General features: G+C 37.7%; 1 protein-coding gene across 2 annotated transcripts in view; it reads left to right on the top strand.

The window, feature by feature from the left end:
* SGTB (small glutamine rich tetratricopeptide repeat co-chaperone beta) overlaps positions 1 to 16,680 on the top strand; it is a 48,132-nt gene that overhangs the window by 2,363 nt on the left and 29,089 nt on the right. For both annotated transcript variants that reach the window (XM_030844323.2, XM_030844315.3), the window contains exons 3-5: positions 8,156 to 8,259; positions 10,869 to 10,938; positions 14,771 to 14,870. In XM_030844323.2, the coding sequence (XP_030700183.1) occupies positions 8,156 to 8,259; positions 10,869 to 10,938; positions 14,771 to 14,870 (274 nt within the window). The remainder of the gene's footprint in view (positions 1 to 8,155; positions 8,260 to 10,868; positions 10,939 to 14,770; positions 14,871 to 16,680) is intronic.

The following is a 16,680-nucleotide window of genomic DNA, read 5'->3' as shown; positions in this document are numbered from 1 at the left end:
TCTGATAACTTCCTCTTGGAGGACTTGAAATAAGAGGATTTTACCCTTATCTATGTTAGCTTTAAATATTAGATTCAGTAATCTGTAAAGTTGAGCAGGACTTGGATGATAGCATTGCATGTTTCCTTGACACCATCTTTTCTGCTTCATGTTTATGCATTAGAAAATTTAAATTCAGTATAGCCATAACAAGATAGAATTCTGCAGCTGGGCTTGTGGAGGTTCAATGAGCCCAGCTTCCTTGTGGCCTAAAGATTTAATTATTGCAATGAGACAGTACATTTGAGAGAATTTAATAAAAGTACAATTTGAATTGCCCATCTCAAGCTGTTTCTTGTCTAAAGGGGACACATCTATTAATTTCAACAAGTACTTCCCTTGTGAATATGCTTTTAGGAAGTTGGGATGAAAATTGGGCATTTGCTCTAAATCTGCTTGCAATCTGGTGAGATTATCTTTCCAGGTGGCAGTGAGAGGAGCTGGTGACACACAGTTGGAGATTGCAATCAGTCCATTAGGGTCTTTTTGTCCTCCTCGATGGTTAGACTATGTGAAGATAAAGGCGGTTAGACTATGTGAAGATAAAGGCGACTGGTTATCTAAGGAAAATGTTGTTTATGGTGCTCTGTAGCAAACAGATAAATGGAATCATTTAATAAAAGATGTTTTTTTCCTCATCAAAGGCAGTATAATACTTTTAAGGGCCAGAAAGAAAATTGAGAGTTTTTTAAAAACCAAGATGTTGTGTCCTATTTTTAGGATGGTATTTGGCCAAAACTATGTGCCTTCAGTTGTGTGTTATATATGGCATTCAGAAGTGGTGCCAATTGTTTTTGACCAGCCCCTATTTTTGACTCTCTGAGTCTAATTTAATTGAACATGAAATCATGTGGAAATGTCTGCCCACCTTCTAGACATTTAAAAAAGCCCTAGGAGGACTTCCCTGGTGGCGCAGTGGTTAAGAATCCGCCTACCAGTGCAGGGGACACAGGTTCGAGCCCTGGTCCAGGAAGATCCCACATGCCGAGGAGCAGCTAAGCCTGTGTGCCACAACTACTGAGCCTGCGCTCTAGAGCCTGCGTGCCACAACTACTGAGCCCATGTGCCACAACTACTGAAGCCCGCATGCCCTAGTGCCCGTACTCCGCAACAAGAGAAGCTACTGCAACGAGAAGCCTGTGCACCGCAAGGAAGACTAGCCCCTGCTCGTTGCAACTAGAGAAAGCCTGCGTGCAGCAGTGAAGATCCAACGCAGCCAAAAGTAAATAAATAAATAATAAAATAAAAAAGCCCTAGGAGAGGAGCCTAAGTTCTCATACCAGCTTTACCACTACAGTGAAGCTGATGTATTATCAGCTTTGAGCCTTGTCATCAGGTTATGTCACTCACTCCTAATTATTGTCATCTGCTGACATCTGCTTCATGTTTTGACTATCGTGGCTCCTGCGCACTGTCTCTCTGGCAGTACTCCTATCTTAATTCTTGGCAGTTGTAATACATTCATACCTGATTCTTCCAGTTCTCTCCCACTTGGTTTCTTGACCTTCTGTACTCCAGTGATCTCAACCACTTTCACTTGCTTGGTCATACCCTAGACCAGTGGTTCTCAATTTGGGGCGATTTTGTATTATCTGGAGGTATTTTGGTTGTTACGACTGGGGGGCTGGTATTATTGACATCTAGTTGGTAGAGGCCGTGGATGCTGCTAAAGATACTACAAATGCTCAGGACAGTCCTGAACAGTAAAGAATTGTCTAGTCCAAAATGTCAGTAGTTGCTGAGGTTGAGAAACTCTTCCCTAGACCTTGTTATTGTTATCCTCCCTAATCTCTATCTTAAACATTTCACTTCTGCTGCCTGTCTTTCCAGCTCACTCCCTATAGAATCCCTACCCCAACAATTCTTTGACCTACCAATACCTCCAAGCTATTGATCCCTTACCTTTTCACACCCCTATTCTTACCCAGCTTAAATTCCATTGTTGATCATTATAATCATTCTGGTGTATATGGCTCCCTTTCTTGTAAAACCCAGCCTTGTTTGAATCCAGCTCTCCACCTACTCTATGCCCATATCCATGTGACTTTGTATAGATGGAATGAAACACCCAGCTTTACTGACTAGTCCCACTTTGAGTTCATGATCTTGAGCCTCAAGTGGACCTTTAATGCTGCCCTCTGTTCCAAGTTCATTCATATTTTTGCTCTCTAGATGAGCACTTTAACACTTTCTCATGCCTTCTCAAAACCCCAAACCTCCTCCCCCGTACTCACTTTTTGTTAATGACCTTGGTTCTTACTCCATCAAGAAAATTGAAGTAATAAGAAAACAACTTCCACAGACTCTCTCTGCCCCATCTACCCACCTACCAGCATCTGTACTCACATACTCTGCCTGTCTGCCTGTCTAACTATTACCATATACTATGGATTAAATATTTGTGTCCTCCCAAAATTCGTATGTTGAAACCTGATGCCCAGTGTGATGGTATTAAGAGGTGGGGTCCTCATGACTGGGATTAGTGCCCTTATGAAAGAGACCCCAGAGAGCTCCCTCACTCTTTCTACCATGTGAGGACACAACAAGAAGGTGCTGTCTGTGAACCAGAAAGCAGGTCCTTACCAGATGTTGAGTCTGCTGGCACCTTGATCTTGCACTTCCCAGTCTCCAGAACTATCAGCCACCCAGTCTATGGTATTCTGTCATAGAAGCCCAGGCTAAGATACCATAGATGAACTATCCATTGTCCTTTCTAACTGAAACCCCTCTACTCGCAGACTGGATTCTATCCTGTCTCACCTACTCCAGGCTCTCACTCTAGTTATTTTACCCTCCTTGTCTTACATGAGCAAATTTTCAATCTCTTCTAGATCATTTCCATCAGAATATAAACTTTCTCCCTTCTTAAAAATTCAAAAACAACAATTAATTACTCTTGCCATACTACTACCTACCCCTCCCCCCACTGAAATATTGCCTGCTTTTTTTGTCTCTTGCTGGAAAGCTCTTTGAAAGAATTGTCTGTACTTGCTTTCTGCAATTCCTCTCCTGTCCTTCCTTCCTTCCTAATATTTATTTATTTATTTATTTTTTGGCTGCGTCGTGTCTTAGTTGCAGCATGCGGGATCTTTTGTTGTGGCGTGTGGGCTCTTCGTTGTGGCTCGCAGGCTTTTCTCTAGTTGTGGCATGTGGGCTCCAGAGCTCGTGGCGCATGGGCTCAGTAGTTGCGGTGCGTAGGCTTAGTTGCCCTGTGGCATGTGGGATCTTAGTTCCCCAACCAGGGATCGAGCCCGCATCCCCTGCATTGGAAGGCAGATTCTTAACCACTGGACCACCAAGGGAAGTCCCATCTCCTACTCTTTCTTAAGCACTCCAGATAGGCCTTTGCCTCCATCTCTCCACTCATACTGTTCTCATCAAGGTCATCAGCAATTTCTGTCTTAGGTAGTTCAATGGTCAGTTTTCAGTCTTCATCTGATTTATTAGCTGCCTCTGATAAAGCTCCACCCATATACTTTATTTATTTATTTATTTATTTATTCACTTGGCTTCCAGGATACCTCATGCTCTCTTGGTTTTCTTCTAATCTCATTGTTTGCTCTTTCTCTGTTTCCTTTGCTTGTTCCTCTTGTTTTCCCTCACCTGGAATATCCAGGGTCCAGTACTTGATCTTCTTCTCTTCATTATCTGCATTCACTTTTTTGATGATACAGTTAAGCTTCTTGGCCTTAAATGTTCTTTTTTATATGCTGATATCTCTCAAATGTATATGCTGATATCTCAAATGTATACTCTCAGGTCAGACCTTTCTTCTGAACTCCAGGCTTCTATATCTAACTGCCTACTAGCTATCTCCACTTATATGTCTAACAGGCACCTCAAGTTGAACATTTCCAAGACTGAACTCCTGATCCTCCCACCCAAAATCTGTTCTATTCCACAACTTCCCCAACTCAGTTGATGACAACTCCATCTTTTCAGTTGCTCTGGCCAAAAGTTTTGTTATCATTCTGGACTCTTGTCTTTCTCTTAGACTCTGCATCTAACTGTTCAATAAATCTTGTTGGCTGTGACTTCAAAGGATATCTTGACTTTTTCCCACTTCCACTGATATTACCCCTGGATAGAACTAAGTATTTATTTTACTGTGATGGCCTCTAACTGGTCTCTCTGCTTCTATAATTGCTGCTTCATTGACTTTTCTAAATGCAGCAACCAGTGATCCTTTAAAACAAACTGTGTCAGATTCCATCATTTTTCCACTCAAAATCTTGCAGTGACTCTTCATGTTACTCAGTCATTGTTTAAAGGATCTATATAATTTGGACTTCTGTGATGTGTTGTTCACAGACTCCTCCTCTTTCTCATTTGACTTTAGTCAAATTAGCTTTCTCACTCTGAATGCACCAAATGAAATGCACCAAATGCTCTTTCCTAAAGGCGCTTGCTCCAGTTGTTTTCTCTGCCTGGAATGTTCTTCCCCCAGATAACGGTAATATCCCCATCTCCTTCAAGTCCTCTTTTCTGAATGAGGCCTTCCCTGAGCATGCCATTAAATCTGCAGCCTGCGTCCCTGCTCTGCTCCCCACGCTCCCATCCTCTTCACCCTGTTCTACTTTGTATAGTATATTGTTTACAGTCTGCCTCTCCATCCCCCACTGCAATGGCAGCCCCAAGCAGTCAGGAATCTTTTCTGTTTTATTCACTGTTATATACAAAGCTCCTAGAAAAGTGCCTGACACATGATAGGTGCTCAAAAAATATTTGTTCAATTGAATTGATGAATTGAATCAAGTGATCCTGGGCATCTCACTCATTTGGTCTGTATCTTAATTTCTAAGTCTGTTAGGTGGAGATCTCTGCCCCCTCTATCTAATAGATTTGTCAAGACAATTAGATTTGTCAAGAATTAGTGATGGCAGGTAATATAGCATATGGAAGCTTTAGTATAAAGTGCTATATAGATGGGATATGGTATTATTGAGAATTCTTCGCTTGTCCCTCTCCTTATCAGTACCAGACTATTATTGCTTGGTGTTAAAGTGGAGCAAAATTGTATATAGAATTTCTTTAGATTTTTATGATTTATTCCTGAGTATAACCTTCTGAAAGGAGGATCACATATAATAATCCCTGTTTCATAAATGAAAATCTTGAGGTAAAAGTAAGATAAATTATTGCACCCAGGTTATTAGATTTTTTTCTAGATTAATAATGATAATGAGAGTCCTGAGTTCCAAGGCTGTGGTGGGTTTTTTCACTAAACCATTTATCTCTCTAAATATGTGTTAGTGTTGAACACTAAACATTTTGGCAGCAAGTTTATGTATCAAAACAATTGTGTTTACTTAATGTGGAATCTAAAATAGTCAAACGCATAGAAGCACAGAGCAGAATGGTGGTTGGCAGGGGCTGGGGTAAGAGGAAATGGGGAGGTAATGGTCAAAGGGTACAGAGTTTCAGTTATGCAAAATAAATAAGTTCTAGAGACCTACTGTTCAGCACAGTGCCTATAGCTAACTGGATTGTATACTGAAAATCTAGTAAGAGGGTAGATCTTACGTTAAGTGTTCTTAACACACACACACACACACACACACACACCCCAATAAAGGGGACAAGAGGAAATGTTGGGAAGTGATGGGTATGTATATGTCTGTGGCCTTGATGGTGGTGACGGTTTCACGGGTGTATACTTATCCCCAAGCTTGCTGAGTTGTGTCCATTAAGTATGTGCCGCTTCTTACATGTCAATCATACTTCAGTAAAGTGATTTTAAAACAAACGAACAATTGTGTTAAAAAAACCCCAAAGAGCCACCTCCTTTAGTAATACTTGATTGTGTCTAGAATGTGCCAGATCTGTGTTCTAAGGTTAGTGGCAGCAGAGGTAAAGGAGCTGGACTGGATTGCCTCAACAAGTTAGAGTATAAAAATCCCTCATATTTTTATGTGGACTTTTCCCCTGTCAGTGTGATGTTCCATACTCTGATTCTGGTTAAGGCCTCGGTTGGGTTCTATCCACCTTTCACAAGGCTGTGAATTAATGTTTTGAGGGGAATAAGTGCTCTCTTCTGCAGATTTTATTGTTTCTATTTCCTCTGAAATTAAACTGTTACTTCCACTGTAAACAAAGACGTAGATTAAATTTATTGAGCATCTATTATTTGCCAGGCTGTGTTAAAGTCAAAAGATAAGTAAAATGTAGGCCTTATCGTCAAGGAGACAGTCTAATATGGGAGACTGATGTTTTAAGTGCATATAATGTAGTATGTGTGATAAGTACGATACTAGAAACATGTACCAGCTAGATACATGGCACAGTAAATGACCAATATGATAAGGAAAGAAAGATGCCGATCAAAAAGAAATTTATACATATACATACATGTATTATTATTAATAATAATTGATTTTTAATTAATTGTCTTCATGGCAATGAGAGTCTATTTTCTTATGGCCCAGTGTGTTTAGTAAAAGTACAACTGAAGTAAAAGAACAACTACTTAGCAAGGATAGAAAGGGAGAGAATGAGGGTTGGGTAAACAGTGCATTATTTTCTTTCTAAGAGACACTTTGACTTTCGGTAGTTGGTAACTCAGTTTGTTATTCAGTCCCTTTTCTAAGGAGAATTGATCTGTGGATAGTGACAGTAATAGTGTTTCTTTTATGACAGAGGTAATTTTCTCAGGACCATAATGTGTCTTTTAAAACTCATACACAAATGTAATTGGATCTATAATAAGTCAGAGTAAGACAGATACCCTATGATCTCTCTTATATGTAGAATCTAAAAAATAAATAATAATAATAATAAAAACCCAAGCTCATAGATACAGAGAACAGATTGGTGGTTGCCAGAGACAGGGAGTGGGGAATGGGAGAATGTGTGACCTGTTTTTAGTTTTTGTTTTTGGTTGAAACAAACTGAATTAAAAAAAAAAAGTCATACACAAATGTAAGTGAATCTATTCCACACTGTCTAGAAGTACCCTGGACACTTTGGCTACATCCCCATCTTGTTGAGCCAGAAGAGAATTCTTGTTCAAAGGAGAGCACTCTCAGGATAAGAATCTGCCTCCATTCCCCTCAGTGAGGACTTGTAAAAAGGGCAGGATATGCGTTCTTCACTGTTTTTGCCCTAGTTTAGGCTCCTTGTTTGTTTAGGTCATTGATGTAGGAACCCATAAATGGGTTCCTGCTTTTTTGCTTCCATTTTCTCCCTCAGCTTCCCTCTCTAATTCATTCTCAGCATTCTTACTAGGCTATACTTAACTAGTATTTTAGTTCTAAACACAAATCCAGTTATGTTGTTCTCCTTCACTAAAATCATTAATGGCTCTCCATTTGCCCATAGCATCAAATCCATGTCCTTTAAAAATATTATTTAAGGTGCCTTGTCATCCAGCGACAGACTTTGTTCTAGCATAATCGCCCACCATGCCTTTCCACCCAGTCTGTACCCTAGCCATACTGGTTATCTTGTCATACATCAATGTAGATGAGGCACCTGTCAACATTTAACATGCCATGTACTTTACTTACTGTGTTTGTCTGCCTCCTTCTATTAAGGGTGAGCTTCATCACGTGGATCGTGATTTTTGTGTTAGGTTAACTGTTGTATCTCTACCACCTTATAACAGCACCTTTCACATAGTAGGTGCTTGGTAAATTTGCATGCCTGAATGAATTTTTAAAAGCCAAGCTATTTTAACATAAGTAAGTACACCAGGATTAATATTTAGTGTTTCCTATGTGCCAAAGACTGTTTCTCTTACTATTTTTAATCAGGTTGAAAATTCTGTTTCTCACATTAAAAAAGATAATTTTTAAAGTTTTATTCAAGATACTGGTAATGGGGAATATGTTGTTAATGACCTGCTTTAAAAAGAATATGATGTAATACATATACTGAGAAATTATATTCTAGGTAACATTTTTCTTTTAAGTGAGGAATAAGAAACTAAGTTGTCTTCCCTCAATAGCTGGTCTATAAACAGAAATCTTTATGCAGATGAACCATTTAGTTTTCCATATGTTCTGTGATCAAAATGCTGAATTACCACAGATTGCAGAGTGCAGATTTCTACCAGAAAAAAAGGTTGTTTCTTTTTTTAGGTTGCTAATTTTTTTTCACTATTAAAATTTATTTCAAGTTGCAATTCAGTGCTTGGAGACAGTTTTTAAAATCAGCGCAGAAGATACACATCTAGCAGTTTCACAGCCTTTGACAGAAATGTTCACAAATTCCTTCTGTAAGGTAAGCTGTCTTTGTTTTCTCATTAGTATCTCATTTTCTAAGTATGACTGCAGTATTATGTTGGATTGTTAATATTTGAGGGGCCAGGCTTTAAGTAACTAACTTCTTCCTGGGTATAAGATAGTTGGTCCACATGGATGATTTGGGACCTAAAATATAACTTTTAATGTGCTTTAGATTTTCATATTAGTAACTCTTCTCATCCTCTCACCTTCTTTTATATTTAATGATATATCGTAGTTGACTTCTTAAGTCCTTTACAGTATCCGGGTGTTTTTAGATTTCTGACATCTGAATTGATATTCCCCGAAAACATGAAATACAAGTTAAAAGTAAAAGTCTTAATGTTTGGGAAGAAACCATATAGAAGAGGAATCATCAGGAATTGCATCATCATTTTGAAGCAGATTTTATCAAATTTGGCCATTGATGGGGCTCTTTAAACAGGGAAAGGTTCAGGGTCAGTGTGCAAAACCAAGACTGAAATCCAAGTGTTCTGATCTCTGCTCCCTAGGACTGTTTACATGGTCTCTGGTTTCTGGCCTTTTCAGGAAATATGAACTATAAGATTGAAAAATCTTAAGGCTAGTGAGTTTAGGGCCACAGGGGGTCTGCCCAGGTGGTTTTTCATTACATTTTGGTGCCACGTGAACCTCTTTTATTATTCTAACTCTGTATTCAAGCTTCAGTACAGAATGAGGAACTCAGGAGAGGAGCTGAAACATGCAGGGTATACTTCAACTTGGCAGGGACATGGCTGAGAATACTGCACAGACTGTTTTTAGAATTTGTTGGGAAGAGGTTCTTAGAGTTGCAATGAAAATGGTAATTTGGCAGTAAACTGCTCCCTCTTTCTATACTTGGAAAAAGGATAATACAGTTATACATTAGTTCATCAAACAGATGAATTCTAATTATCTGACAAGATGCAAGGAGATAGTGGAATGTCTCCGTGGTCCTTTTGTTTTCTTTGGTTTCTGTGGTTCTTTCATTTTCTGAGCTTGTGGCATCCTTAGGGAGCCCTATTTCAGAGGCTGGACATGGCTATGGCAGAAGACGACCTTCTTTACTCCGAGATGCCCGAGAGGCTTGTGGGTGAGACGGCACTTGGATTTGCTCACTCTTTAGCTCCTGTTATCATTGACTAGTACTGAAGAGATCAATACTTCTTTTTTTCCTCCTAGGAAGCTCAGATTGATTGAATAGAGCTCTTTTTTTTCTTCTTCTATTTCTCTCTGATTGTACTTAATTGTAAAAATTTGTTGCTTACTATTTTAAAAATATAGTTTCTTAAAACTGGCTCCAGGGCTTCCCTGGTGGCGCAGTGGTTGAGTGTCCGCCTGCCGATGCAGGGGACACAGGTTCATGTCCTGGTCCGGGAAGATTCCCACATGCTGCGGAGCGGCTAGGCCCGTGAGCCATGGCCGCTGAGCCTGCGCGTCCGGAGCCTGTGCTCCGCAACAGGAGAGGCCACAACAGTGAGAGGCCCGCGTACCGCAAAAAATAAATAAATAAATATGGAACATAGGTATATTGACTACAAATTATACTTCTTTGAAAATTATAAACATTTATGAACTTCGGAGTCAAGTTTAACAACAACACAATTTAAAAAGAATCTTCCAAAAATGGAAAAATACACTGTTTCCAGTGCCACTCAATACATTTCTAAATTTTCATTTAGTTTTCATAAGCACTTTGGTTTGAACCTTATTGAAAAAGAGGTTTGAGGATGATAGTAGGTGCTAAAAACAGGAATCTTATACAGCTTATTATCTTTTTTTTTTTTTTTTTTTTTTTGCTTTACGCGGGCCTCTCACTGTTGTGGCCTCTCCCGTTGCGGAGCACAGGCTCCAGACACGCAGGCTCAGCGGCGATGGCTCACGGGCCCAGCTGCTCCGCGGCATGTGGGATCTTCCCGGACCGGGGCATGAACCCGTGTCCCCTGCATCGGCAGGCAGACTGTCAACCACTGCGCCACCAGGGAAGCCCATGCTTATTATCTTAATGAGGAAATAAATCTATGACCATTGTTTTAAAAAGTTTGGACAATATGAAAGGATATAAAGAAGAGACTGAAAATCCTACTTCCAAATATTCCTACTGTTAACCTTTTGTGTATACCTTTCCAGTCTTTGATTTTCAGCCTGTGTGCATGTGAATGTATGTGCATATATTTAAACAATAAGATCATATTATAAATGCTTTTTTTGGTACCTGTGGATTTGACTTTCTCTTAGGATATTAACATTATGTTTCAAAATTTTCACTAAACAATCCTTTGAGCATAATTCTATTACTACTCTTTGTATACTGATTCTGTTTTTGTTTATGAAGTAGGATTTCTAGATACAGCGAAAGCAAGTAAAAAAAATTGATTCACAGTTGCCCGTTTTTTTCTAGAAAAAATTCCACATATTTGTTTTTCTAATAAAAGTATGTTGGGGGACTTTTTCCCTATTTCTTGCAAACAGTGTTATTTAGATGTTAGATGTCATGACATAGATTTACAGATGATGTACTAAATAATTATTACTTTAATTTATAGTTCTCTGGGATGACTCTTTATGTAGCTAAATGGAAGTACATTGTATTTTATTTAATTTCAGAATGACATTCTGCCTCTCTCAAACTCAGTGCCTGAAGATGTGGGAAAAGCTGACCAATTAAAAGATGAAGGTGAATATTTCATAGAAAAATTACTTAGTAAAGCTTTCTGAAACTCTAGGGAAAGTGACTCTGTCACCCAATAAGATTCTGGTTTGTACTGCCAAGACGGGGTTGTCATAAGTCCTTGTGGCATTTGTGAAACAGAAATGAGCATGGAAATAGAGAATGGCTTGTGAACAATATAGGTATGGCTTGCTTCAAGAGAAGCAGATCTGTTGTGAGTAAAACTTGCAAAACAAGTCACTGAAGAGTTGATTATTTGCAACTGTATTTGCTGTGTGTACTCTAGGATCCCAAATTCTTTATGCTTAATCAAAGACATGAAAATGATTTTCAGTATTATTTTTAACTTTTGTATATTTAGCATTTTTGAGTTCTTTGAAATTTAATATATGTATATGGCACTTAAGGATTTATTAACTAGCACACATGATTACTGTTATTAAATTTTTTAATAGTGACTATTGAAGCATACTTGATTTTAATAAATAAGTCACCATTGAGGATCTGTGTTCAGTTTTTATATCATGTCAGTTTTGTTGAGCTATAGAGGCAAGCCAGGTCAGGCCTACAAGATTTGTACTAAGGAGCTGTAGGGCAGAGTCCTGATCTTTACCAGTGAATGAGAGCCAACAAAGACCCTGTCCTATAGGCAGAGAGTTATTAGGGAATGTGCAATGTTCTGAAGCTGTACACAAATGGTTCAGAACCATTTTCTGGCCTTTTCTTTAGTTTATACTCTGAAGAAGGCAGTTGAGTTTTTTCTTTAAAAAATTGGTTGTTGTGTAAAAAGGTAGATATGGAAAAGAGTATGCTTTTCCTATTCCTCGGGCATGGTCCTTTCTATTAGGTCTATAAATTACACTGTATCACTGCTTTTAATGGCTGCATAGTGTTCCATGGTACTGTTAGACCGTGATTTACTTACCTAGACAGATAATTTTGTAATCCTAAGTAAAGCTGTCTTAATATCTTTGTCTATATTTATTTTCACTATTGTGTGATTATCTTCTTTGGATTACATTAGAAAATGCTGTGTTTCCTACAAATAGACTGGTTTCAGTTTTCAATTTTTTATTTCCTCTAAGAAATCTTATCACTACAGTGACTTAAAATTTTAGAATTAGGACTTTCGTAAATTACATGTAAAATAAAGTAACCAGATCCTCATTGTCATTTGAATTATAGTATTCTCCAAAGAATTTGCATTTGAACTATCCAGATACAAATGCATTTTTCATATATTATTCTCACTGAAACAATTTAATCTGATGTTTCTTTTTCCTTCTACTTAGACTTTTGTAGTGTGTGAAATCCTCAGTGATGTAATATATGCTCCACTAACATTTTGCTTTTGCAGCTCTCTTGTTTTAGCTCTAGTACTAAATGGCAAATTGAAATTTTATTTTTGTCCCTCATGTTTACTCCCTCTGCATGGCAGAACATTGGGAGACTGCATTCCCTGTAGAGTTTGTTTTGATATAATGAATGTTAGTAAGTTGAGGGTTGGAAGGAGATGCAGAATGAGGCTTATTTACTCTGGCAGCATGGGTAAACTGAATTACTTACTGCTTGTGGGTTTAACCAAAAGCTCTTAATCTTTGTTTTCACTAAGACATGTCACATCTAAGACATGTTACACATAAAGTTAAAGCAATTGTCATACAGATTTTGCTATTCGTGTGAAAACAAATGGCCACGGGAGACTGTCAAGCATAGGGTTATTACAGGCTGCATGTTATACTTACCTGTGTTAATCAGGGCTTCTGGCCAGCTAGTACCTTCCTGGAAGGTTGCTTTCAAATATTTTTGTGTGCTTTGCTTCTGAAGAGCTGCAATAAGATCAGACAAAACCAGGAAGGGTTCATTGCTGTAATTCCCTGCCATGTCACAGAAGTAAAGGCATATCTCAAAGGGTTGTCTTGAGGATTAAAGGAGACAGGAGAGTTCTGTGTATAAATATAGAGTGCTGTGCAGTGCCTAGTTATATTTATCTTCACAAATATCTGTGTCCTGAGTTTTTGTATATTGAATATTTTCTGACTTGAAGCTTTTTATCATTAATATCGCTATATATATATTTAGTATCTGTACACTTAGTGTGGTTTACGGGAAAAGACATACACTAGGTTTTACTACTACCCAAGAAATGCCATCCCAAGGCAAAAAGACCCAATGGCAACAAGAAAATCCACGTAACCCAGAGAATTTAAATCTTTTACATGGAAGAAGCAAATCTATTTAAGTACTGAGGCTAATGTAGTTAATTTCTTGCTCAATCGTAAAGGCTATGTAACCTTTTAGCTTCATTTCGTTTTGGGGGTGGAGATGTAAATTAATTTTTTTAGCTTTAAAAATACAGCTTTATTGAGCTATAATTGACGTACCATGCGATTTACTGTAACATGTATGAATTCATTGGTTTTTAGTATGTACACAGAGTTGTGTAGCCATCACCACAATTTTAGAACATTTTATCATCCCAAAGAGAAATTATGTAGAAATCACTTTTTATATTCATTTAGCAATCACTCTTTATATTCATTTCTGCTTCTTAATTTGAAGTAATGTTTGTATGATTTTAGGTACTCTTATCTACATGTCTTTCCTTTAATCTTACTGTTCTCTGCAAATTTACACTCTCCTCCCATTAAGTAGCTAATGATCTGTTAAGAAAACAAGGCTAATAGGAGAGCTTCTGGTTCAGAGAAAGCTGAAAGGAATAATAGAGGCTTTTGAGATGTAAACACTTCCTTGTAATCCCAGTGTTTTAAAAATTTCAATTTTGAGCATTGGTTCTTATTAGTGATCACGACACTTTTTTTCTGTTTAATGGATTACAGAAGATAGCCACAAGAAATCCCTTATTTTGCCGCCCAGTCGTTAATGTAGCTAAATTATTGTCAGATGTGTCTGCAGAAGCCCTTCCTGAAGATCAGTATGCTGTGGGCTAGCTGTGGTATCTGAAATTCTGTCTTTCTAGAAATTAATCTCCAATAATCTTCTTTAAGAGAGAATCTATCTCTGGAAGGGATAGCACATAAAAATATCTGCCAATGACATTGACATGAGTAGTTTTACTAGCTTACCCTCACCACATGTTCTGAGGGCTTGCTCATCAGCAGGTGCATGTTTTGACAGGGAAGGAATGGAAGACCCGGTCCAGACTGAGATAGTAATTGTGGAGGGTGGTCCACCTGGAATGGGGTGGGGCAGCTCTAATAGGAAAGAGAGAGATGAAGATAAGGAAGGTGAGAAGAGATTAGGTTTTGCCAAGAGGTAATCATAATTGTTACAGTTACTCACTTATTGAAGTCTGGTTTTATAAGATATTAAAAGATTAGTTTTGTTTTTCATCTTTATTGGAGTACAATTGCTTTACAATGCTGTGTTAGTTTCTGCTTTATAACAAAGTGAATCAGTTATACATATACATATGTTCCCATATCTCTTCCCTCTTGCATCTCCCTCCCTCCCACCCTCCCTATCCCACCCCTCCAGGTGGTCACAAAGCACCGAGCTGATCTCCCTGTGCTATGCGGCTGCTTCCCACTAGCTATCTATTTTACGTTTGGTAGTGTATAGAGTCTTTAAAAAATTAATTTTTGAGAGTGGCATGGTCAAAGATTAATTTTTTAAAGACTCTCCGTTGTTAAAAATCATTCAAACACACTGAAAGCTAAGGGGTATCAACTCTATAGTACAATATAAAATTTATTTCCAATATGAATGAAAAATCATGTTGCTGACCTTCGTATTACTGTAGTTTCTATGATTAAAATTTATCTTCCAGACTTTTTTTTCTGTATATTGTACTTACTGTACCTATTGGTTATTTTAGGCAATAACCACATGAAAGAAGAAAATTATGCTGCTGCAGTGGATTGTTACACACAGGCGATAGAATTGGATCCAAATAATGCAGTTTATTATTGTAACAGGTAAACTGGCACTGTTGTGGCAGGTTTACAGTTGTTAAACATTTGCATTAATAGCTCTGAAGGAGTTTTTTATAGCTCCGTAAAATTTGTTTTTTTATTTAGAAAATTTTGAACGTTTGGAAACATAAAAGAAGGAAAAAATAAGCTCATAAATTTACCACTTAGAGGCAACCACTGTTACTAATAACCTTTTGGCATATGTTGTTTGACGTAAGAGTAATCAATTTCAGATTAATCTTTATTCACTAGGCATATCACAAACACGGTCTTATTTTATTTAAATCCTTCATAAACATTATTTAAATGAATACAAATTAGTCTATCATTACCTCTTAATCTTTTTTATATATCTAGCACCTTTCATTGTGGCTGGCAAACAAGCAGTATTATTTTTTAATAAATTGATAGATGTACCTTACTTTGCCTTACTTTGCTTTGTCCTACTGGTGGACATTGAAGGTGTCCCTTTTTTTTTCAATATTATAAAGCTGCAATGAACATCTTTGTTTCTAATATGATTTTCCGAACTTAAGATTTTCTAGACTTTGTATCTATCCTTGGAAATGCACTCAGTTGGTCTAACAGTATAAACATTTAAAAATTTATTGATGCTAATTTCAAAATTGTTCCGGCTTCTTTGAAAATATTTTGAAAATTCTTTTCTTCCCCTAGGATATGTCAGTGTATCTGTTTTTACCACACCCTTATCAGCACTAAGTACTTGAATTATTATTTATTATTGTTAATTTAATATTATTCTTATTTTAACAGTGATTTGTAATTTACATTTAATTACTGGTGAGGTTGGGCATTTTTCAAATGTTGGCCATTTGTGTTTTTTTTTTTTTCTCTCTAAATTATTTGTACCTGTGCCAGGCCTCATCCTGTTTGACCTCAGACATTTCTTCCCTTCCCTTTTCTGCCCTTTTTAACAGAGGGTCTGACCCCTGCAGGCTATGTTTCCCAGGCTCCTTTGACACCTGGGTTTTGTCTGTGTTCAGCCGTGGGAGGTACTGGCAGGAGATTGGAGGGCAGAAGGAAGGCAGAAGTTGGGTATTTCTTCCCCTCGTTTTACATCAGGGTGTTTATCCAGCAGGGGCTGCTTCTCCTCCTTGTCTCCAGCTCCCACCCAAGACACCCGCTATGGTCCCAGCTTTTTCCAGGTGACATTGGGTTTTGGGCTCTGCACTCTGTTCTGTCTTAGGGACGGTAACGGCTTCCTGCTGTTGCTAATCTCTGCATTGATGCACAACCCCCTGTTTGGCATCTCAGCTCTTCCATCAGCTATGTAATGAATTCCCTGCACTAAATTTTTTAAATATTAAAATTCCAATAGAACTTTCTGCAGTGATGGAAATGTTCTGTATCTGCATTGTCCAGTACAGTAGCCACTAACCACAGTGGCTGTTAAGAACTTGAAATGTGGCTAGTGCAATGGAGAAACTAAAATTTTAATGGTTAATTAATTTAAGGTCAATTTAAATTAATTAAATTTAAATAGCCATATGTGGCTTGTGGCTGCTGTACTGGACACCATAGCTCTATATTAAAGATAAAATCCCTTTGTCCTAATTGCATAGCTTATTGTTTGCCTTTTAATGTTTTTCATATGTAAAAGTTTTAAATATTTATGTAGACAAATTTGTTTATCTTTTCTTTTGCATTTTATTACAGTGTTTTTAGGCTGAAAGCTCTCTGCATTTACAGACTTGGCAAATAACTTTTATTTTTTCCTTTACGTTTAAATTTTGTCATGCCAAGTCTATTTTAATCAATCTGAAGCTTTTTATGACAGATTTATAAAAATTAC

Source organism: Globicephala melas, chromosome 3 (assembly GCF_963455315.2).
Source record: "Globicephala melas chromosome 3, mGloMel1.2, whole genome shotgun sequence".
Classification (NCBI taxonomy): Eukaryota; Metazoa; Chordata; class Mammalia; order Artiodactyla; family Delphinidae; genus Globicephala; species Globicephala melas.
Note: the sequence above shows the minus strand (reverse complement) of the source record. Positions and strands in the feature narration are given on the sequence as shown.